The sequence below is a fragment of the Haemorhous mexicanus genome, chromosome 3 (genome assembly GCF_027477595.1).
Source record: "Haemorhous mexicanus isolate bHaeMex1 chromosome 3, bHaeMex1.pri, whole genome shotgun sequence".
NCBI lineage: Eukaryota > Metazoa > Chordata > Aves > Passeriformes > Fringillidae > Haemorhous > Haemorhous mexicanus.
Window position 1 is genome coordinate 107,815,829 of NC_082343.1, and position 23,991 is coordinate 107,839,819.

The following is a 23,991-nucleotide window of genomic DNA, read 5'->3' on the forward strand; positions in this document are numbered from 1 at the left end:
CACTATCTTCCTTGCCTTGGCACTCTCCTTGTTTTTTCTGTCAGCCTTTTCCCCTCCCTTCCTCCTTGCTATGTCTGCCTTCTCCCTATCTCTCACTCAGCTCCTCAGTGAATAAAGCTAACACTCTTAGAAATACCCATGTTTATACAGCGATTGTCTTAGCTTAGAGCAGTGCTACTGGGCAACATCATAAATAAAACACTGTTACAGGGCACTGTTAGACAATCCATATCTTGCTCTTTCCTAAACTTGTATGTGTTTCTCTCATTTGGAAAATTGTTTTACTCCTTGTCAATGTTTCCAACTGATCTAATTTTGTAGGTTTGGAATGATGCTGCTTAAGGCTTTGCTTCGCTCTTGCACTGATTTTAGGGAAATTTTAGAGTTCGAGACTGAGCGCTGCAATTTCCAGCAATGATACAGTACTTCTGCATGACCTAAAGTTTTCTGTGGTAACTAGGTGCTCAGAAGAAACATCTGCACCCACGCCAGGAACATCAATGCAGACAGACCAGGAGCTGCTGAATGATCCCTGAGGCAGCTCCACTCCTCATGGAGCATTCTGCACTAGGCGCCCAAGCTCCCAAGGAGCTCTGAATGCAGCTCTTGCATCTGGGTACGAACAGAGAGGAGCAAATGATGTAACTGAACTTTGCCAACCTGTTACACAAAAGTCCTGATGGAAGGAGGCTGTTTTATACCTTCCCAGTCTTTCTTAAGTGTACAAGAGCATGCATGGTTAACTCTCACCTAGTGAAAGAGGAATACTGCTGTCCTTGTGTAAGGAATCCCGGTGAATGCCCAGTAAAATTAAGGCTGGGAGAAACTGCTGCTCTGATGGCTTCTGAGGTAATTTTGCAATTGATCTCAAGTGGGTGGAGATTTTCTTCTTTGGTTAAGATAAATGAGGTCTGTGGAAAGTTCTCTGAAGGTGACAGACATTTTATGGACAAAATAGAACTTGCAGACCATATTTGGGCTTTTCAAATATTTTTCTGACATGCGTACTAATTTACTAGATTAAACTGCATTAAAAATAAATCTGCTTATATATATACTAATGTAATTTTTTTATAGAGTATTACCACATATTAAATTACAAATATAGCCTTCTTGTGTTTTTTTTTTCTTTAGGGGCTACATCTACTATTTATGATGGTTTCTTTCATTGACATTTGTGTTTTGTGACTTTCACAAAACTGAGCAACTGATTGCTGCATTCATTGTGATTTATGTGCAAAGGGAAGCATATTCATATTAAGCATATAATAAGAGCCCTGGAACATTAGTTTACATTTTGCTGGCAATCACAGTGGCATTGGCAACAGATTTTAGATGACCTTGACATTCACATCTAAAACACATGCAATAGCCAGCCTCAGCCTTCCCCCGACCGCTGATCTTCTAAAGCAGTGAACATAAGATAAAGATCTGTTGTGGTTCTCTTCTCAGCTCTCCCTAACATTTCATAAATAGGTCAGTTTTAGCATGTTTATATAAATTGATTCCCCTTCTGGGAATGCTCAGCTGTGATAAACAGTTTTTTCCAATTAGTTTGCTTTGGGTTTTTGTTCTCTTTTTAATAGTTAGGGATTACTATTACAGCTAAAAAATATTTTAAATGTAACCGTCTGCTAAGTCAAGAAATTTTTTTCTGTCTGCAAGTGACAGATGAACTGCAAATGCCTGCTCCTGTTCAGTTTAAAATCAATATATCAGTCCCTATGCATGTGGACATCCCATCTTTGACAACACAAGAGCAAAATGAAGATGTAGTGGGCAGCACAGTGCCCACTACCACGAGTCATTTTAGCCATAAAGAATGAATGATTGAGACCAATGAGGCTTCTTTTGTTTCTAATCCCTGAGTTTAAGAGACACAGTCATATTTGCTTTAGAAGTCATTCTGTTGGCTTACAGACTTGTGCATTCCTTCAGACGCCAGCCATCCTTTTAATTCTCATTAATAACCTATTTTATTTGATTTTGTTAAGTCCATTTCTAGAAACAATCTGCATGTAAAGTCATGCAATTGGTAAATCAGTCATCCAATAACCTTCATCAGCAATGAAGATGTAAGAATTGGTAAGAAAGCATCATACAGGACAAAGTGGACTTCTAAGTTTTTGGCCATTATTACTCATCATGATGATCATGTCTTTCTTCAGAATACCTAACAGAAAGATGGTGACAAATCTTGTGCCTTGACTCCTATTTTATCATATCACTGAAGCTTGAGGGGAGAGGCAGAGGCTCTGAGTGAGTCGAGCTCTGCTGCTCAGTTTGTGGTAGGTTAGATCTGACAGCAGATGGAATCCCTGAGACATGTCAATTTAATTTTAGGTTGTGTGTCAAATGCACATGTTGCCAATTATAGCAGTGTATGATGTCTTTCTAAGGAGGAGGTCTTTCTCTCTCCCACTGGGTGAACATTCTAAGGATAAATTTTGCAGAAGATTTTTTTTAAATCTGGGCTCAGTCATGTTTTAGCAGCCCACATGAATAGTGGAATATCATTCAAAGATTGTTTCTGACTCTCCAGAAACAAGAGATGCCTCTCCCTCTACTCTCTTATCCAGTCTCTTAGCACTAAAACTCCCAGAAACAGAGAAAAACCTCCCAGTTTCAGATGGACTTCAGAGTTTATTGGTTGTACAGTTTTGATCAAGCCAGCAACTTCAAAATTCATTTGCCAGAGTCCCAGGACCATACATAGGAGGAAGAAAAAATACCCAAATGGTCTCTCAAATGAGAGTTCAGACCCAGATTGGTGCTATCTAGCTCCTTGGTGAAGAAAAATACAGAAGAGACAGGAAACTATTAGTGTCCAAGTCAATTTACTGTTAAATGCAGGACAGCTTCTGACAGCACTTTTCCCTGGGAAGGAGGAGGAGGTGACATTTCCCTTATCCAAGTCTTCTAGCCCTTGGGAGCACTGAAAGGAACTCTGCCTAGCAGAGTGAGGCAAATCCTTTGCCAGAGGAACTGTGGTGATTATCGAACTGCTGGGTAATTTTTTCATTGAGCAAATATCATACCTATGGCTGGTTCTCTGTTCTAAAAAGACCTTGCCTGTTTTCCTCTCTATCCCATCACTTCTGGAAGCCTCCACTCCCTCTCACTGCATTGGCCTGGCTCCACAACCACACCAAACCATCACAGATAGGACTCCAAAGGAAGCCTCCAGCAGACTTCCTTTAAGCAGGAGGGTATGAAAAGCTTTGCTCTTCTTCCCAAGGAATACATTCATGATACAACAGCTACAATTCCCAATTTTAAACATTGTCCTACAGACATCACAAAAGGTTGAAATTATTGCATCCCTAAGATTGGTAGTTTTTTAACAGCATGTGAGATAAGATGTTTTTGTTGTATAAACAAAAACTTTAAGTGTTCATTTTAACCATGTATTCATGTCTCAGAGTCAAGACACCCATCCCTGACCTACTTCACAGGCTGGACCTTTTGTAGCTTTGGAAGCCTGTTATCTAAAGAGCCAACAGCCATGAGCAGTTTGGATGTTACCCTTAAGACAATACAGGACACTAAATCTTGGCTTTCTGGAGCTCAAACTTCCCATTCAACCTTTACAATAGCAAGAAATAATTAACTTATACACGTGACATATAACTCATGCCAGCCTACATAGACATGATGTCTACAGAACACCTATAAAAAATTAAGTAGAACAATTTCTATTTTCATATAATGTAGATGAAAATGTCAAAGTATTTAAGAAAAATATTTTATTCTCCTCTTCAAACTGATTTTTGCAACAAAAGTTCTGGTATGGACATTGACTCAAAACTAGATTCTGAGACATTCCAACTTGACTGTAAACCCTCCAGCATGATCATGATTTTTGCTTCTGAATACATGGATATTTGTTTGACCCTGGCAAGACACTACTCTGTGTCTGGAATTAAAGAAAAAAAAAAAAAAAAAAAGACATCTGGCTTCCGATTTGCCAGCATGAGAGGAGCGACCAAGCGCCGTCCAGCCACCGTATGAGTACAGTGAGTTAGGCTTCATCTCTGTTGCAAAGTCTAACTCTAAACACTACTCCTTCTCCTGCCAGATGACCCCTTTCTGCAAGTTCCCAAGTTTCACAAGAAAAAGGGCAAGTTGCAAACTGTGTTCAAGTCCAACTTGAATCCGAACCAGTTGGAATAAGAGAAGAGAATAAACTGCCACCCACACACAGTTTGCAAGCAGGAAATAAAATTCAATTGTTTTATTTATGTATATTTATTTCTTTATAAGTATCTTCATTGTGTATTACCAGAGGATGAGTGTCTGGGTGTTAGGCTGGAGAAAACACTGCAATTCATTTTGTATAGAAATATCCTTATGCTGGTTTTGTTAATTAACATCATCAAACCACAATTTCCTTGAATTTTGCTGGCATAATGGATTCAGACACCAGATTTAAAGGAGTCATACATAAGTATTTGTGGAACCCATAACTGCAAAAATATTAATTGGAAATATTACTCACACATCTAATCAGGAAAAAGAAATATTGCCAGGCAGCCAGTCCAGCCAGTGACAGTTTGAAAAGCAAATATTGGCTGTCCACATACAATTTACGTAGCAAAGATCATTTGGACAACATAAACACTAAAATACTCTCATAGAGTAAATATTTGTCCATTAATTTGACTAATTTTGTATTATGCTGTAAACAAACATTCTGAATATATTTTTATTTTCTCCTCTTTTGCCAAACTTCTCTTACAGATTGCTGTATCTAAGTTAAAGACTTAATCACAAAGCCCCATACTATGTGGCTTCGTATGCTGCACACATACAAGCATCAGTGCTAAGTAAGAAGAGTGGCTGGTTTGATTAAAGTGTTTTGATTCATTTTCTACTTCATCCTAGATCACAAATGATGTTGATTTCGGTGTCTCTTCAAGACACACTATCTAAAACATTGACATCACCTGGTGAATATGGGATGTTGAGTCGTCACTGTGAACTGTTTCCATGACAAAAAGATTGAAAGAATATAGGAAAAAGTTCTCAAATTGAAATATTATGATGTGGTATATACCAGAAAATGATCAGACAAACCTTTGGTACAACTAACTCACAATTTTAAAGCCAATGCCCATTTTGTAGCAAATTTCTTTTTGGCAGATCAATCCTCACTTCACATCAGCAGAAAAAGTGGAAGAGGCAAGATTACCTTCCTCAATTAGCTTGTCAGCATTTTGAAGGATTAATCATTCCCAAGATCCAAAAAGCCTTGAAACTTTTCCTGAAATAGTTGAGAAAAACTGTAAGCTCTACTATCGAGACAAGAAGTTCCCCAAAGATCAAAAATGGTGCATAAAAGCAGCCAAGGAGCCATGCATGTTCCTGTTCATACATGCATGTTCAGACAGGAATTACTGCCCTCAGCAATGCCAAACTCAGGAGTAGTTCATATTCTCAACAGGGTTTGGTAGCTCTCAATATTCTCAACAGGATTTGGTAGCTCTTGCTTCTGAGAGCAGCAACACCAAAAACAACCCAAAGATTAATAAATACTGTTTTGGAAATAGAGAGCCAGATTTAGTATGTCTTAACCACCTTTCAGTGACCAATTTATTATTTTTTCAATCAAAAGTACAAGTTATAAATTCAAGATGTGTTGTTTTAAAAGTCCTTTTTATGCCCATAAAACTAGGCAGAAGAAGCACTGAGGTATTCTAGATAGTGTTGAAATATCACCATAAAGTGAATAATTTCACCCTAAATATATTTAAGCTATATTTCTACATGTTTTTTTCATTTCTGCTATGTATTTTTGTTTATATAAATATGCCAATTTTTTCTTGCAAAGAACATTTGAACTTTTTGTAAACTGTTCACTTTCAATCTGTTATGCAAAACTTTTTACCTGTGTTCCAAGAAGTTCTTCTGCAATAAGTTTTCAAATCCAGATCAGGAAAACAGACTTTTTAAGGACTAAAATGATTTATAGCTTTATTAAGTCAAATGTGTTTATTTGCATTTTTTTCCTTGTTTTGTATCTTGACAGCAAAAAATGCAAGAATAAGAGGGGGACACAGAATTCCACATGGAGATCTCCACCTACCACATGAGAAATAAAATACTACTACATGAAGCTATATTAGTTTTTGGTCCACTGAGATTTTTGATAATCAGTTTAACAGTTAATAAACTTTCCTTCCACAAAGAGACAGCACATGGAGAAAACAGCATCTCAGAACTTTCTTTAGATTTTATAATGTTTCACTATTGAAGTTTACTGAAGAGTACAAGCAAATACATCAGTATTGTAATGAGAGCCTGATACAAAACTTTCCACATCTCAGGTTGACCTCCCAGTCTTTTATCAGCATAAAATCCAAATGTAGGAACTTAAAATCAGTTTACATGACTTCTCTTACCCTAAGTAGAAAAGGGCTAATTGGTGTTTTGTGGTACTGCAGCTTGCTTTCTCCGTAGCTGGCTTTTCATTACAGCAGTTGCTACATTGACTCACAGGGCTCTGTGTCTGAAGTAGGATTGGAGCCAAAGACAGAGTTGCTGTGCCACAGCTCCATCTGCAAAGCAGCAAATGATGCTGAATACCTGGACATTTTAACATTAGTGAATCTATGGCATTCATTTATTAGCATAACAAGACTGTGCTGCTGACCTAGTTCGCTCGTTAAATTAATGGAAGTTGGAGAAACTAAAAAAGAAAATCCTAGAGGGGTTTCATTTCTGTGCCTACTTGGTTGGATCAGTAATTCCTTTTATTTTCCTTTCTTTTCTCCTGGCTGTATAAGCAGATGAATTTGTTTTAGATTATTTTCCTATTAACTAAAATTTCCCAGAGGTTCCTGGTATTTGCTTTCAGCTATTTCAGTAGCAGATATAACATTGCACTGGATACACCATCTACTGAAACAATGAAGTTGTAAGGAAATCAGACACATGTTCCCCACAGATGTTTGACCTAAAGCATATTGGAGTTGCCAAATCCACCTTTGAGTCACACTCTTCTCCATCTGGTGATCTACAAACACTGGTCCAAATGCAAGGAGTGATTTATAAACTGGGTACTCTACTGAAACCAACAATCATGAATTTAAGTTCCAAAATCAGTGTTGTGAATGCTAAACACTTGCAGCCAACAAAGACTTTAGTTGGGACTTTCTGGCACTTTGTACCTCTGAAAATTGGGACACCATGAGTTTGGTGCTTGTATGTTAATTTTAGAAGTTTGGATTTGGAATTCTGACTTTCAAATCCCTGTTCACGCTTCCAGGTTTAGTCAAGCCTCTCTTGATCTTTTTCTTCCACATTGTCCACAGTGGCAGGAATTGGTCTGAGAAACACGCCAGGGCCAGACAGACTTGTACCCATCATTTCTGCTTCTTTGCTTGGCCATGGAATTGCCCAGAAGAGGGGCTTATTCTCTTTTTCACCATTCAGTCCCTCCTGATGCATCTCATTGCTCTCACAGGAGTGTCAGTGGTAATGAGAGCTTTGTCCTTATGATCAGCTTTATCCATGCTCATTCTGCTTTTGCAAGATTGCTGTTGAAGGGAATTAGGAAGTCTCCTGCACCCAGGAGAACAGGACACTATGTTCCATCCACCCAGGGATAAAATGACTGTCTTACTAAAATCACGATAATTGTATAATAGATATTTCTCCCAAACTCAGAAGAAAAAAAAATAAACCCACCTGGTAAGGAATACAAGACATCAGTAAACAAGACAAAAAGTCTGAAGCTATATTTAAGACTTAAACTTTGTGCCAGAGGAAAAGACAAGGAGGCTTTGTGGATCACAGTTTCTGAGTAAAAGGAACGAATCACTGAGTCCTTCTTGCTGACTGTTTTATACTGAGTGAAATTTTTGCAGGAACTTAGTGTTGTTTCCATAATGTGATAATCGAGCTGTTACCAGTCCAGTGGAAAGGTTCTGTTCCAGAATATTAACAGCTCTATCTGGTTTCCCCTTCTGTTCTCTCCAGTGGAGGGAATTACTTTTGTTACCCTTCAGATGGTTTATATGCTTGATTAGGTACATTGGAAAGCTAAGGAAACTGGACCATTCATTTAAACATTGAGGTGCAGAAAAAAGGGAGTTTGATGAAAACACTGTGTCTCTGTGAATTCTATTCCTTCTCCATTTTGAAAATTGAGTTTTCATTTTTGCAGCACTTTGACATAGACTTATTAATCCATTGAGGGAAATAAACAGCTGGAAATAAACATTTCCCAACTGCTGGAGAGACACTAACTATTTCCTAAGCCATATCCAAGTGGTCACCAAATAAAAGCATAAGGGAAAACCAATTCTTGGCCTGGATCTAAGTCTGTGTTAATGAAGAAATCAACAGTAGAGGGCTGGGTGAGTCATCCTTCTTTAAGTATCATCAAATATCCAGCTTCTTAATTATTTATTGGTTGCTATGACCAGCAGCCAACACTCTGCTCAGAGTTGTTCAGGGCAGCCTTCACCACACAGTCTAAATTTGGCATACCAGAAGTATCCAGCAATTCGCTGGATGTTCAGTAGACATCCAGCAATGCACTTGAGGGGTGGTGAAAGCCAGAGATGTTTGTAAAGTGTTAGAGAAGCCATTTTCCAAGCAAAGTGCATTTTAAGGGAGAGCACAAAAATAAGTCCACAATAGGCACCAAATTAATTAACTGGCAGTTCAAAGGGAAGTCATGGAAAGTGGCACATTCTTGAAGGTCTGTGATTTCTCCTTCTGCACAGATGATGTTATTTATTGTGTCCCTTTCAAGAACACTTACATAAACCCAGTTTCTCATGTGCAAAGAGATAAGGAAAAGAACCTTCCAACCTGTAGCAAATATAGTTTCACTCATAATATAAAATTTCCCATCTGAAGTGAAAAAAAAAAAAATCTTGGGAAAAATAAAAAATTTTGTTAAAGTTCAGATCAAACACTTCCAAAACAAAAATAAAAGTGTGTAATTAGCTGTCCTATCACCAGGCTCAGTTACAACAAAATGCAACTCACAAGAAAAAATTCATCCACAAGCCCTCATGACAGTGTGGCCAGCTACAGTAACCCCTGAGCAGGTCCCAGAGAGACCAGCTGAACGTCAGACTGGAAGAGGCACCAGCATGAGGCTGCAGGTGCTCTCTGCATGCAGCAGAGACATCCAGGAAAGAGGAAAACATGCAGAACAGAGGTGGCTGTGCCTGGAACACTGAAGTGGCCTCAGAAGCCTGTGTAAGTTTGGGAAGAAACACGGGGAATTGTTATTCTTGAGGTTTGAGAGTTTGACTAATATGAGATGGAAGAGCCTGAAAAGAGATTTTTCCCGGGTAGAGGAAGAGTCCCAGAGCCTGTGCAGCTGTGTATTGCTGACATCCTGCTCTGTTCTCTGCCATGCAGTGCAGCCCTCCCTCTGGACGTGTGTCTGACCAGCCTCGAGGGCTATGGCAGGTGAGGACGGACAGAAGGGTCAGGAACACACTCATCAAGATGGAGCCATTCCCAAAACAGCACAGACCTCTCCTACTTCATATAACTTTAGATGAGATCTGGTTTTACCTATTTTTATATTTCCTAACTGGGAAGTTTTCTCCTCTCTTCTCTGAAAATATACCTGAGACTTCTTTTTTTTAGCCTAGTACTGAACTCCTAGAGAATGAATAGATAAAAAGCAAGCCTCAAAAGAATTTCCAAGACATATATAAACTGAAATACCTTTACATAAATTTGGAAGAAAGCCATGTTGTGTCTGGACAAACCTTGAAAGGATAAAAAAAATTTAAATAGATTAATCATTCACTCATAAAATGTGATTTGAGCAGCTCCAGTTTGAAACCAAAAGGCCAGAAAGAGAAAAGGTATCATGATGAGAGAAGGCTGAGAATTATGAAGTTGTTTGGAGCAAGTGAAGAAAGCAAGACCATGAAGAGATGAATCAATTCAGAGACTTGGAAAAAGAAAGATTTGTAGTGAATTTCATTCTGGAAGACTTACTTGAGCTTGATGAAGAAGGTCAGAGGGTAGCAAAAAAAAAAAAAAAAAGGTCAGATTGAAATAGAGGCATTAGATCCAGTGATGTGGGAAATTATTTTTATTTATGAAATTTATATAAAGTTTCAGCGGCATGTAGGCAAACTAAAATGGACCTGAATAAAAGGCAGGAACACAGATTAAAATGGGCAGGACATGAATTCTATCAACACTAAGGAAGAAAAAAGATGAGAGAAAGAAGTATTAGAAATGTGAATTTAAAAAAAAGCAGTATTACCTGAGAAATTAGGATTGAGGAAGGAAAAACAGAAAAACCTATCAAGTCTCTAATACTAGTTGATATATCCTGTTGAAAAGTAAGTGACACTTTCTGTTTTTTCCTTTCTCCTAAATGAGATAGACTAATAGGGACAGAAGACAAAGTGGTAAAATAAAACTTAGGAAAATTAAAAGTGGACAAAAAAGTGATCATTGGTCTCAATAGTATGGGTTTTGTGGCTGCAGCAAAACCATTACTAATTCACAACTTCAGCTATAAAACTAGAATAGCTCTGTTTGATTCAGTAAAGTTGATGTAAAAGAGATGAACAAGCCCATAATCTCAGATTTCTTTATTATACACAAAAAATTTAAAAAGTATTGAAAATTAAATGTGACTTCCATCACTCAAAGATCTAGCAAAGACAGAAGGCACATTAGAAATCAGGAAAAGAGGCATGACATTCATCCCTTGGGATAGAGCTGAGGTCCCTCTTATGACCAGAGCACATGTTCTTCTACTCAGACTTAGCAGTACAGTTCTGTAGTTGTTCAAATTGACTTGTTCCTTAGAAGATGCAATAAGAAAACAAAATGAACTGACCTTGCAAACAATTTAAGAGATTAGTTGTGACAAACTCTGTAGACAAACTTTTGCTAATCACTGACACTGATCAGATTGCTGGTTTACTTTTGAATAGCCACTATAGAGTCAGGAACTATAATGCTGCTATAAACTTTTCTACATGTTTGGTGCAATGTCAGACTCCAGTAAAGTATAAGAGTAAAGTTTATGGGGAGTCAGCACCAGCAGCCAAGTCACAGGTGGAGGAGAGAATGCCCCTTTTTAGAGATCATCAGGTGTAACTGGTAGTGGAATTACAGCCCCAGAGAGCAGCTTAGAGGGAGATGTGAACTGGAGTGGGCAGAGACATTTGAGCATGACAGGGACCCTGGAAGAGCCAGGTCTGATAAAGGGCGGAGGGAACAGCCTGACACAGCCCCGTGCTGAAGCCACTGCTTTGCTCACAGGCCTCCTGCTGGTGCTCTTGCTGGGCACTGCCCTCTGCCATGGACACACGTCTGCTGGGGATCAGGGGGACCTGCACTGAGCCTGTGGACAAATGCAGAGCTCCATCAAAAGCTAGGAACATTTCAGAGCAGCTAGGCTGCTGTTTCTTTGAAGTTCTGCTGGGTGCTGAGCACACTTCAGCCACTCCTTGAGTTTAAATAAGGTAAACTTGACTGTGCAAAACAAGTCAATGGCTTTGCTTGTGTCTCCCAGACTGAGAAGTGATTCTTCCTAAGGGGAGGGAAGCTTCATTCACTGCTGCAGCGCTCTGAGCAGTTAAATATCACTGTGGCCAAACTTGGTCCTTGTAAATCCGAATTGACTTCATTCAAAAAACTCCTATAAAGATGACTGATGTCATTGGAGCCCCACCAGGGATGAATTTGGCCCATGCCATTCCTCCTGTGTAGTCACCAGACAGGAATGTAGAGAGGCATACTGGGCTCTAGGACTCCATCTCTCAAAAAAACTGCCAGGCTGGAAAAGAATTACACGTGAGTATAAATTTGTCGTCCACAGTCCATTAGATCACCCAGATCAGCCCCTGCTTTCAGTTGCCCTCAGACAAATTGGAGTTTCTCCTTTCACTACTGAGGGCTGAGCGGGAGTTTCTACATGAGTGTGCCAAGTCTCCTGGGAGCAAAATCAGCAGCATTACCCCCAATTTACAGATGAAGAAACTGAAACAGGGAGCCTAAGTTGCTTCAGCTTACATGTGGTGACAGAGGCAGAAAAGGTATTGAAACTACTTATGGCTCCTCGCCACTTAGGCCTTGTATTCCTGTGATATATCTTTTATTTTCCCTCTCCTTTCCCCATCTCGCTTCTCCCCTGCCCCCAACCTCATCTACATTGTCTCTAGCCACACAACTGGGAAGCTGGGATTAATCCATCCCTAGGGAAACTGGGATTAATATACAACTCATGCGGAACCTTTAAAAACCCAATGATTTGTGGTCCCTTTTTCAGAGGCACATGCAATCCGCAGCTGAAAAGTAACTGTTTGCTGTTCCAGTGCACATTCTGAGAGAGGCTTTTGCTCTGTTTCATGAATGTACACTGAAGACCCCATCTGACAGGATTTCTTCCTGCATCTAACAAAAAAACAGGCTTAGTAGGCTGTGCAGAATCAGGCTCTTGTGGAGTACTAACAGTTTATGGGCAGAAAAAGAATGACTGGAATGCAAAGGGGGGGAAAAAGACCAAGAGATGTGCCAACACATCTTTATGTTTTCTTTCTGTAACTGGAAATGGTTAAAAATAAAGAATTATAATATAAAAATCTGTTTTTTCCTTATAAATCTTGCAGGAAGGGGCAACTAGAGTCAGGTGCCCGGTTTTTTACTCTTGCAAACTCCCATTCAGTGATGTTTTTATGATGAAAATGCAAAATTTAAAGCAACTGTGAAAACAGAATCAGGTCTCGATTGGCAGACGGAGGCCTAAGAAAGTTTTATTCACTGCATGAATGTCAAATTAAAACACATGCAAAGATAGAAAAAAAAAAGAGAGAAGGCAATTAATCATTTAAATTGTGATCCTGATTCAACAGGCACATTTCCCATCTAATTGCTTTCATTTATTTTGGGGTTTAGTACAACTTATCTCTTCTGACTCATGATTTCATCTTTGCTTTCCTTGGAATCACTGAACTGATACTGCCTAGCAAATTTCAAAACGCTGGAGGGAAAAGTCAAACTGTTCCCCCATGCAGCTGGGAGCAGGATGAGATAGATAGCCTTTGTTAGCACCAGGGCAAAAGTGGCCTTCTGGGAGGAGGAAATACACACAGATTTAAGTGTAGTACAAGCGGCATTGAGAGGTTGTATGTGCATCCTGTGCTCGGCATGCCCACGTAGTTTTAATACATCTGTATTTCCAATTATGTCAGTTCTGAAGGTTTTCTTTTTAATTGCACATAAAAATGCAGGTCCTAAGAAATTCTTGGCAGTCAGATCACCAAGCTTCAGCTTTTCAAATGAAACGCTTCTCATGCCCAGCTGGGAGGAGTGGTTTCTCCACCTTTGCGACCCCGCAGCTCTAATGGTTCCCAGGAACCAGTTACTGACACGGTTTCTTACCTCGCCACGGGTGTTTCGGTTTCCCGGTGTTAAGGAGACGGTGGAGAGACCGTGGGAAAGCCTCAGCGGAGTGACCTGAGTCCCTTCCTCCCTCCCTGTGGACCCGACTCGGGTTTCTGCCTTGTAGTTAAGACCCCTGAAAACCTGGTTCCGAGCAATAGTGCCCTTTACTTTCTCGCTCGGCGACAGGATGCCGGGTGCATCCTTGTTCCCTTACTTGGTGCCAGGAGCGACACAAAAGGGACGGGAAGTCCATCGGGGATTTTCTCTCTGATTCTCCGTTTAGGAGGGCACAGAGAAGGATGAACCACCCAGCCTTCAGGCTGCCCTTAACGCCGTGTCAATGCTCGGGGCTGCTGGTCTGCCCTCCGCGCAGCGCGGGATGCGGTGCCCCTGGCCGGGCAGCGGGGCACGTCGGGGGCGGCTGGCGTGTCCCATGGAGCTCCTGCGGGGCAGCGACCCACGCCACGGAAAGGCAGCCCCTCCTGCGGGGTTTGTGCAAGGCAATCCCTCTAAACCCCCACGGAGGACCGGGGAGAGGCGCGGGAGAGGACACCTTCTAATTGCCTCCGAGAAAAGCTGCCGAGCAAACATCCCGGGCCGGGCCGGCCGCGCGGAGCCAGCGCCGCGGCGGATGCTCCTCGCTCCAGCCGGGCTCCGCGCAGGAGATGCCGGCGGAGCGGCGCGCAGGGCTCCGCGCTCGTCCCGCCCTCCTCCCACGCAGGGCCGGCCCCGGCTGCCTGCAGGTTACTGCGGACTTCACCCCGCACCCCTCACTTGCTGCTTTTCAGATGCCAAAACCAAAAGTCTTCTCGCCGCGTGAGAAGGGAGTGACGGGTGGGAAGCAAAGCCAAAGCAAAGCCGAAGCAAGCTGACTTCAGGCTCAGCCCACGCTCCCTGTCCCCGGAGCTGGATGCAGGCACCGGCGGCACTTCGCATCCCGAGCTCCCCGAGGGCCTTCCCAAGTTGGAGGTGGGTCCGCAGCCCGTGCTGCAAGTGCCTTTTCATTAGTTATGGTGCGCTGGAATGGGTGTCCAATAAATAAGAGGGGGAGAGAGGCTTCTCCCCCTCCCCTTACACTAAATGAGTTGGAAACGCACCTTTTTTCCTGTCCTTGATAGGATTCTTTGACCAAATAAAGAAATAATTGCTAAAAGCAGCAGGGGAGAAGGCGAAAGGAGTGGCACTGGACCGAGCGGCTGGCTCGGTGAACATCCGCGCTCCGGCCGAGCATCCGCGCCGCGGCCGCGCAGGAGCCGCTGGGCAGCTCCGAGGTCACCTCTGGCGCGTCGCTAATTTGCGAAAAAAAGAGGCTTTTCTTATCGCGGGGGCACTGACTTGTGAAGGGAGGAGGAAGGTTTAGGGTTTGCCGAGAAGACGAGAAAGGACGGCGGCAAGAAGCGCTTCAAAGGCTCCAGCGGATGCCCCAGCGCTGCGCGCTCTCCCCCGTCTCGATCCAAAGAGGTTTCGCAGTGGAATAAACATCTCTGATCTAAGACAGCTGCCGGGAATCAAAGGCCGCCCCAATCAGCGCGGAACCGGCCGAAGATGTGACTGAAAAATGCCCTCTCCTGACACACGCGGGAATGGGGGTGCGAAGGCGTCTCTCCCCGCAGCGCCTCCAGGCACCGAAAGCAGCAACAGTTCGCCCATTACTCATCTGATTTGTTTTATAACACTTCTGACACCTAATCTTATCAGCTAATACCCACGATTTAGTTACCCAAGACGATTTTTTTTCCTCACTAGCGGCAAAATTATTGGACTCTCCGCAGATGTTTACTTTTGTCAGCATTAAAAAAAAAAAAAACAAAAAACACAAGACACAAAAAAAAAAAAAACCAAAGAAAAAAAAAAGAAAAAAAAAGAAAAAAAAAATAGAAAAAGGGAAGAAAAGGAAAATTAGAAGGGGGAAAGCTAATGCATAGAAAAAAAAATCCAGACTACTTTCTAAGGTTCGTAGGACAGTAGAAACAACCACTGAGGAAATAACTGAGAAAAAAAATACCAAAAAATAAATAAGTTCTGAATATTGACAAAGAGGGTTTACCAGGGAAGAGATCAGAGATCAGAAACAAAATGAACACATACGTATTCCATGCAGACTTGCCTGTAAAATAACAATTTATTTTAATACTTAAAAACCACACACAATCCAGTGATAAATGTCAATTACCAATAATCAGCATAAAGTGCCAAACAGCCATACAACTTTTTTTTTTTTTTAATAAACAGAACTTATTGGAATGTCTCTTAATTTGAATACACTGTTCAGAAAGCCAGCATTTAAAAAAATACTCTCTCAAGTTGAGATTTGTTCTCTCGCACCAGGGCACACGAAGACTTTAAGTACCACTAAAACCACGTTGTGCATACCGTCAGTTTGACGTATTGCCATCTTTCTTTCCTCTGGGTTTTTTAAATAAGTCCAGAAGTTACAAACTTCCTCACAGCACACTAGACCACAAGGTAATAAAAAAGTTCTCCATGTCCCATGAACACTGATCTGTCCCAACACCAGGAGCCCATGGGTCTGAGATCTGGATGCATTTTCTAACGTATGATAGGACTCCCCACTTGAGAGGCTTAGGTCGTTTCCAAACATTAATTTTCTTCTTTTCTGAAAACAAACTAGCAAATGAGATTTGCAAGTTGCCCCTCTCCTTGTCTTAATGGTGCTGTGACGAGAAACCACCGTTTTTCAGTTCTTAATTGTCTTCTGGAATTCTTTGTATTTCCTGAAGTGTAAAAATAAGAAGCTTTATACAGTCAAAAAAAAAGTATAAAATAAGAGTTTGGATTTTCTTAAGTAATACTTTTGGAAGCTACGATTTTGGTTCGTTTTTTGGTTTTTTTTTTGGGTGGGGGCAGGGTTGGTCAGGGGTGTCTTGTGGGTTTTTGTTTGATTTTAAAGAGATTCCTGTCCAACACGTGAGCACCACCTTTTGGCATAAAGTTTATCAAAGCCACACAAGTCAGCTAGCACTCTCTGTATCATTCACATATATTTAAAATTCAAAATAATCTTTTCACCCACGACTTAAGAAGTTAATTGCTTGGACAGGGAAATTGAAGGGGTGCAGATTTTGCCCTTTTTAAAGTAGAAACAAAAACAAAGCACAAAGTCCAGTGCTCCCATCCTGAAAGTTTTGTTTCTGCTCTAGTTTTGGTGTAAAGTCTGAAGGGGAGGAAAAGTTCATAGAAGATGGAGATTCAACACTTAAGTTTGGCAGGTTTCAGTTCCTTTACTTGCGTGTGCAGTGTCTTGTGGACAGCTAGTGTTCTGGACTGGCAAAATCCTTTCCCGCATTCTTGACACTTAAAAGGCTTTTCTTTAGAATGGATATATCTAGAGAGAGAAAAACAATTGACATGTCAGAAATAACTGGCCTAAACTCAGCAGTGAGCTGAGGGAGAACGGGCTGCAGATTTCTTAGACCTGCAGCTGAGATTGAGAGTGCTGGAGTGCAGTTCTTGGGCAATTGTTGGTATGCATGTGTGCAAGAGAGGGGGGCATCAGAGGGTTATAGGGTGCCCTTCTTAGGGATAAAGAACTTCTCTTTTACTTTGGGTTCACCAAACTGTATGTCCTCATGACATTTCTGGGTGATCATAGAGGCAGAGGACGCATGATGCAAATGGAGGGTGAAAACATCTGTAGAAGTAAAAAGTAGGTTGTGAAAGTTGTATTTATTGAGTGAGTGAGGTATGTCTTCCACTGTGAGTTACCTGGGCTCTTCCACCAACCGTGGGCAGAGGAAAAACTAGAGGGAACACTCTTGGTTGGATTAGTACTTAACCTTTCTTATATAAATCTTGAGCGTGGATTGGTAACTGGAAGAGTACAAATACACAAGGGAAAAAGAACAGGAAAAGAAAAATAGTTACCTGTGATCCCTCAGGTGATCCTGTCTTCTGAAAGCCTTGTGACAAATATCACATGTGTAGGGCCGTTCGTCGGTGTGGGTTCTTTCATGGATCAAAAGGTTGTAGGACTTGGTGAAGTGCCTTCCACAGAATTTACACACAAACTCCTTCTTGGTTTTGGACGGTAACCTTCCCCGCGTGGGTTTCTTTTCAGGAGAGAGTTTAGTCACCTCAAGCAAAGACCCCAGCCCTGCTGGTGAGCCCTGACTGTCTGCCTGTCCCAGTTTAGAGTGGTCCTCTTGTGTGGCAGCCACTGCTAAATTGGCAAAGTCAAAGCGGGGTTTGGCTTTGAGGGTCATGTTGGCAGCCTCTTGCTTGGGCTGGATGACATGTGGGAAGAGTGGGAAGGTGGGCAACTGGAACCGTGCATCCACCAGGCTGGAGACGCCGGGCACTTTGGAGAAGGAGGAGCGGGGCAGATGCATGGCCGGGTAGCCCAGAGTCCACTGGTGCAGGTGCACGGCGTGCAGGGCACTGAAGCCATAGAGGTTGGAGAGGTGGTCAGAGGGCACGGCGGGCAGCCCGTTGAATGCTTGCAGGAAGGAGTAGTTGGTAAGCTGCAGGGAAGGATGGATGGGCACTGGGGCCGGCAGGGTTTTACTTCCCATGATGGCCGCTCAGGAGGAGGATCTTCGGAACAGGGGAGGAAAATATCTGGAAAATAAAGACAGGGAGGGGGGGAAGAGGAAGAAGTAGATTTACATTAAAACCAAAGCACTTTACCTTACCCCTAATCAATATCCCTCTCCAAAGCCACAGGAAGAGGTGGCCTTGGAATTAGAGACGCCTCACCAGGTCTTTGCTGGGAGTGCATCCCCAGATTCTCCATCTCCCCATCTCTCTCTTGCACACAAATGTTGTACTGCATCCACAATCATTCACTTCTCAGCAGCATCCCCTGCTGTGCAGACTTCCAATGATCTTGAACAGGGGGACAGCGGAGATGCCATTTTTGGCCCAAAAAGCTCACTCATCTCCCAGTAATTTAAAATCCCTTCCTAGGTGACCTCAGCCTTTGGAAAATAGTGAGATACTGCCCACTACATCTGACCAGGGAAGCTGCATTTAGCCCTGACTCTGGAGGTGACGCAGGGAAGGGTGCGGAGCTTGCTGCTCCTGGGTCACTTAGCTCCCTGTGGTCTGGCCTCAGCCAAGACTCTGAGACAATGGAGGCACTTGGATGCTCAGAACTGCATGCTCTCCCTCTTTCAGAAAAATAAAATAATTTTGGTGATAAAACATTATGGGGAAAATACCTGCCAAAGCCCTTCCTCTTGTGTACTGCAAAAAGAAATAGGAAAATACTGAATTTAGGTGACAAACCTGAAATGTTGTTTGCTCTTCCCAGGGAGAAGTGCCTGGCTTCAAGCCCGCATCCTAATCTAAGCAATTGCTTAATTAGAGCCCTTCAAAAGGCTAAAAGACAAGGGCTGGCGAGACCCTTCCCATGGGGCACCCAGACCAGCAGCTGCAGGGCTTCAGCCCTTCCCTGGGCTGGGTGCCACCACTTTGGTCTGGGTTTCAGGGTCCTGCCAAGCCCCTAGCCTCTCCTCTGGGCCAGATCCCTACATGTCCCACCCCACAAGATGGAGGGGAACATGCTACAAGGCAGCAGCATTGAGGCACATCTGGCCCAGTCTGAAAATTGAGCCCTGGCTGCTGTCAACCATTTGGCAGGAGATGCCTCCCGAGGGTTGTTGGTGGGGACACAGCTTCCTCCCTTTGTGGGTGTGAGAGAGCACCCATGGCTTTTGGAAGAATCATATCCCTTCAGCCCAGAGAGCCTCCTCCTTACTCCACAGTCCTCAGCTTATACTCACTTTCCCCTCAGTGAGCTCTGGGATTTGCCTTCAGTGGGGCTATTTGCTGCCAGAATCCCCATATGTTTGCTGCAGTGTTCCCACAGGATCCACACAGAGTCTTGTGGATCCTGTGGGAATCCTGACTGGGATCCTCTGAGTCACCGCAGGTTCCCCCACAAGATCCCCTCAGGGGACTCCAGCAGGGTCCTGGCAGCATTCAGATTAGAGTTCATCCCCATGAGAAGAGTAAAGCCCCTTTGGAGAAACAGAGGCAGCAAAGTACAGCAGAGCAGCAATCGTCCCTCTGAGCTGGAAGTCTGGGGGTGTGGAAACTGCTGGTGGAAGAGGTCTAAAGAGCAGGGAAACAAATCTGATTTATATGTGTGCTGTTGCCTGGAAAGAGGAGCTGCAGCAGGGAGGGTGTGAGAGGGAGAAGCTTACTCTGAGCAGCTCTATACTCCAGGCCCACCTTTCACTTTGCTTTACATAAATCAGCAGCAGGAAGAGAGACTCAAACCTTAGAGGAATTCCACTGCAATGACCCAGAATAAGAGATTGTGACATTTTTTGGTTTTCAATTGGATACATTTCTAATAGCGACTGATTGAAAAATGCACACATTATATTCTCTATTCTCCTCCCTTTTCTCTTTTTTTCCCCGCTTTCAATTTTTTGGGGGGTTTGGGCTTTTTTGTTTTGTTTTGTTTTGGTGGAGGTTTTTGTAGTTGGGTGTATTTTTGGGTTTTTTTTTTTTTTTTTTGGCTGAACTATTTAGGGCTGTTGAACCAACCAGACTGTTTTGTTGCTCCACTGGGGATATACTTTTATTTAGTTAGTGCTGCCTATACACTAAGCATGTCCACATCACAGCACAAATGCCTCAGCTGGTGACCCCAAGGACAAAGTGCACAGAAAACACTCTTGTCCTCTCATCTGGGTACCTGAAAATGTCTGTTTCTGTCCATCACTATGGCTCTGTGTCTGTTTCCCTGTCTAGGTAGCTCTAGAGCTCTCAAACATGAAACAAGCTGCTACAAATGAAGTTTATCCCTCTTTCTTTCTTTGTATTCTTAGAAAACACTAAATATGGAATATATAAGCAGAAACCTACTACGTCAGTATGGGTAAATTCTCTCTTGAAAACATTTTAAAAGCTCTCTTTCGATTTTCCCAATAAAGAACAAGGCACAAACCAAGGAGAAATGCAGTCAGGTCATAATAGCATCCCTTATGCCCACAGTTTTTTGGTCTTTGCTAGAGCAGGTCTGTTAAATTAAAAATAAAAAATCCCAAAAAGGATGAAAAAGTAACAGACAACAAGGGAATAAAAGAAAAAGAGGAGAAGAAAATAAGAAAAAAAGAGGAGGTGAGAACAGACTGTTCATGTTACTACAAGTTTTTTGGCACTTTTCCAGAAATGTAAGCTACACTTTTGCTCTGTACGACCGTGATAGTCAAAAATATGGATGAAGAGCAGTCTATTTCATAAAGTCCCCTCACTTCGGGACATCAAAGCGAATGTGTTTCACAGTGTAGTAGCTCTCTGGTCTCCCACTTGCCCGCAGAGAGATCAACGTTTCTTTGATTTCGGTGTCACCTCCACCTTTAATTCTGCTTCATGTAAACAGATCGTTATCGGGTCTTCTTTTCTTTTTCTTTTCTTTTTTTTTTTTTTTTTTTTAACAGAAGAAGACCCCGCGAGTTCTCTGCTTGAATTCCCCCATTGCAATAAAACTGTACGGGGTTTTCTTTTTTAACACAAAGTACCTCGGTGAGTAATTAAGAACAAAACACTTGTGTTCTGACTGAAACAAAACCCACTCATGCCAAGATAAATTTACCCTGCAAAATAGGATCATAAACTTGAAAGTCTACATCTGTCTCCAGCTTTCTTACCCTTTGCCCTGAGTGAAGATACGGTAATGCTATTGTCCAGTTGCCACTGTTTTAAGACCATTTCAATGTTAACCTTCCAGATTAAATTCTACCTACTCTATACGCCAAAAAAAAAAAAAAAAAAAAAAAAAAAAAAAAAAAAAGATGTACCCGGTTTTCTACTGGTAGCACAGCAAGAGGCGAAATTAAATTGATTTTTAAGTAATCTTGTGACTAGTCGGTATTTTTCCTTTTTACATTGAATTATCAATTTCCGATGTATCCTTTGAAAGGGATATTTGTTACATTAAATACCTGACTCATAAATAATGAGGTTTGCTAATTAGTTCCACATGGAAGAATGGAGGAGGTAAATTACCCTGAGAACGTTGCTTATTTTTACACACATGATAAAGTAGCGGGCATAAAATGATGCATTCTTGCGACAAACTACAGCAATCAGGTTCTTCCGTAAAAAAAAGTTCCCCAGTTTTGCCTGAATTTTTTCAAGTCTGGTAGCCCTGTCCTTTCGGCTGCACGCATCGGTGTGCAGCATTTTGCCACCAGGTCGGTTATTTATTTTGTCTCCTTTGTGGGAAAGAAAATTTCCCTTCCTAAAGCTAAAGCGGAGAAATGGAGCTCGCAAGTTATCTGTGTTTGGGAAAATAAGTGGAAAGGGAATAAAACTGCCCTTTCGCTCTGCATTTTTCGAGCGCGGTGCTCTTGAGGGATAAAAAAGCATTGCTCAACACAGATTTATTCAAAGTATTAATGAAGTGTGCAGAATCTATTAAAGCAGGTTTATTTGGGGCTAATTGAGCGTGAAAGAGTTAATTACTAACATTAATGAGGACTGGAAGGACTCAGTCAGCGTGTGCCTTGGATATGTCCGCTCAATCCTTATAAAATCATCATTCGCATTTTATCACGAAATCGGTGTTGACAAGTCTCCCCAGACCACCACTGCGAGCGTGGGTGAACGAGATGGGCTTTAGTTTCTCAAATAATAATAATAAAGAATAAGGAGTGTACCAGCGATGGCTACACTGCCCGGGGCAGCCTTTACCCAGAACAGCAGAGATCCCCGAACTCGGCCCCCGGGGGACAGCGGCTGCGGGGCCACGGCGGGAGCGCGGCCCGCGGCGGGCGTGGGTCGCTGCGCGGGACGGCCGCAGGGGCCAGCTCCTCACCTTCTCCCCCCACAAGCTCCTAGGTAGGTTTGGGGTATTGTGTGTGTGCGCTTTTGCAATCCCCTCGGGTGTTGAAAGGCCCCCAGCAGAACATTCCCCCTCGCTTTCTCCCTAGAGAAATACCCGGTGCCTCCCCTGCCCAGGAATACATCGTCCTTCCTCTCTCCCGGCCGCAGGGAGGATTTCTTGCCTCTGCACTCCTCGCTTCCCACGGCCACAGCACGCAGAGCCGCGGGCAGGGGCGAGGCTCTGCGGTGACAGCCCCGGGGGCAGCCAGGGCACCGCGGGCATCCCCGGGCCCGGGCCCGCAGCGGGGCTCGGCAGCGGAGCTGCAGCCCCGGGACCCCGGGCCCAGCGCTGCCGTGGGGGTCGGGCCTCTTTCTCAGCTGACTCTGGACTTACTCAACTGGACCTACGGTGCACCTGTCCGGGACCCTCCTGCCTGGCTCACGATCTATCAACAATTCCTGCGGCGCTACAATTATCCCCAAAATGCTCTATTTTTATAGTTTCCCCGCCAAAAGCCAACTATAACAACTATACTCTAATCCTCGGCTTTGCACTGACACTTTATAGGCTCGGTCTCGAGAGAAGCTTAGTCTCTCCTGCGCTGAACTTGTTTCGATCAGACAAATATAAACACCAGGCTCATTTCTGTTATGGCCTTGGGAAGAAAGAGAGAAGGCTTTTCGGATCCTAAAACACTGGAGTTGCAAAAAAAGGAAAAAAAGAAAAGAAGAAATCTCTCAGAAATAAAGAAAGAAGAGAAAAGTGGAAAGAAATGCCAATAATAGAAAGGAGAAAAGCTGGAAGTTCAAGGCCGTAAAGGACATGCAGGCTTCTGTTTTGCTCGTATGTGTCATTTTTAGCTCGGGTTTGAAACACTGCTTCTCCGCAAGGGGGGAGACACAACTTTGAAAGAGGAGGACAAATCTTTAAATAGCATCAAAATATCCGAGACCCGTGTGAAGGCTTACCCCAGCCCTCCGCCCGCCCCAAAGAGAACAGTCCTCCTCACGTGAACCATAATATTCACGCTTCTGCACCATCCAGCGGATTGTGGGAGGGGATGGGGGCAAAGAAAGAGAGGAGGTAGAGTAAAGGAAGTGTTTGAATCGATATCCCCAACCCCCGAGGCTTGGCAAAACAAAACCAAACAAAATGAGTTGTTCTTTTTATTTACCTAATCCCGATCTGTGCTCCACCGCTGGCAGCAGTTAAAAGATCCTGGGCTAAATTGGAGCTGGTAAAATAAAATAATGGAAAAAAAATAGGATAAAAAAAAAAAAAAAAAAAAAAAGAAAAACGGAGGTTGGGCTAGGTCAGTGTCTGTGCTGGCCCTGGGGGGCACAGCTCACCCCACCCACCCCGCTGCTTCTCCAGCGGGTACAGGCAGATCCGAGCGGGGCCAGGTGTCCAGGTGCTCCGGCCGGCGGGGCCGGAGGTGCTCTCCCTGCTCCCGCTCCCGGAGCCGGCTGCGTGCGCTGGAGTGCGAACGCGCCCGGGAGCAGTCGCGCTCAGACTGAACCGATCCCTTCCCTCCTGCCTCCTCCTTATTTCAACCCCCCCTCCCAGCTCCCCCCTCAACCTCCCACCGCACTCCGGGCATGCGCACGCGGGGAGAAAGTTTCTGGCTGGGAAGAACCAACTTTTCAACCCTCTTCTCCGGGAGGCACAGCAGCTCGGGGCTCGCAGCCCCCAAAACTCTCTTCTCTCTTACCCTCCCCGCTCCCGCAACCTCTCCCCGAGCATCTCCCCAGGGTCCCCCGGCGGACCGTCCTCCCGGGGCCCGCGGGTTCCTCTCTCAGCTCCGC

At 43.3% G+C, this 23,991-nt stretch overlaps 1 protein-coding gene across 1 annotated transcript; it reads right to left on the minus strand.

Moving 5' to 3' along the window:
- Positions 1–15,489: 15,489 nt before the first annotated feature.
- On the minus strand, positions 15,490–23,717 carry OSR1 (odd-skipped related transcription factor 1). Its single transcript, XM_059842927.1, has 3 exons — positions 23,361–23,717; positions 17,272–17,964; positions 15,490–16,732 (listed from the first exon to the last, which is right to left on the minus strand). The coding sequence occupies exons 2-3, from the start codon at positions 17,916–17,918 to the stop codon at positions 16,597–16,599; spliced, it is 783 nt and encodes a 260-aa protein (XP_059698910.1). The 5' UTR covers positions 17,919–17,964; positions 23,361–23,717; the 3' UTR covers positions 15,490–16,596.
- Positions 23,718–23,991: the final 274 nt, after the last annotated feature.

Excerpts from the sequence above, each read along its gene's own strand:
- OSR1 (XM_059842927.1), bottom strand. The coding sequence starts at position 17,918 with ATGGGAAGTAAAACCCTGCCGGCCCCAGTGCCCATCCATCCTTCCCTG. Across the intron at positions 16,733-17,271 it reads GATCACCTGAGGGATCACAG|ATATATCCATTCTAAAGAAA; the intron begins GTAACTATTTTT and ends TTCTCTCTCTAG.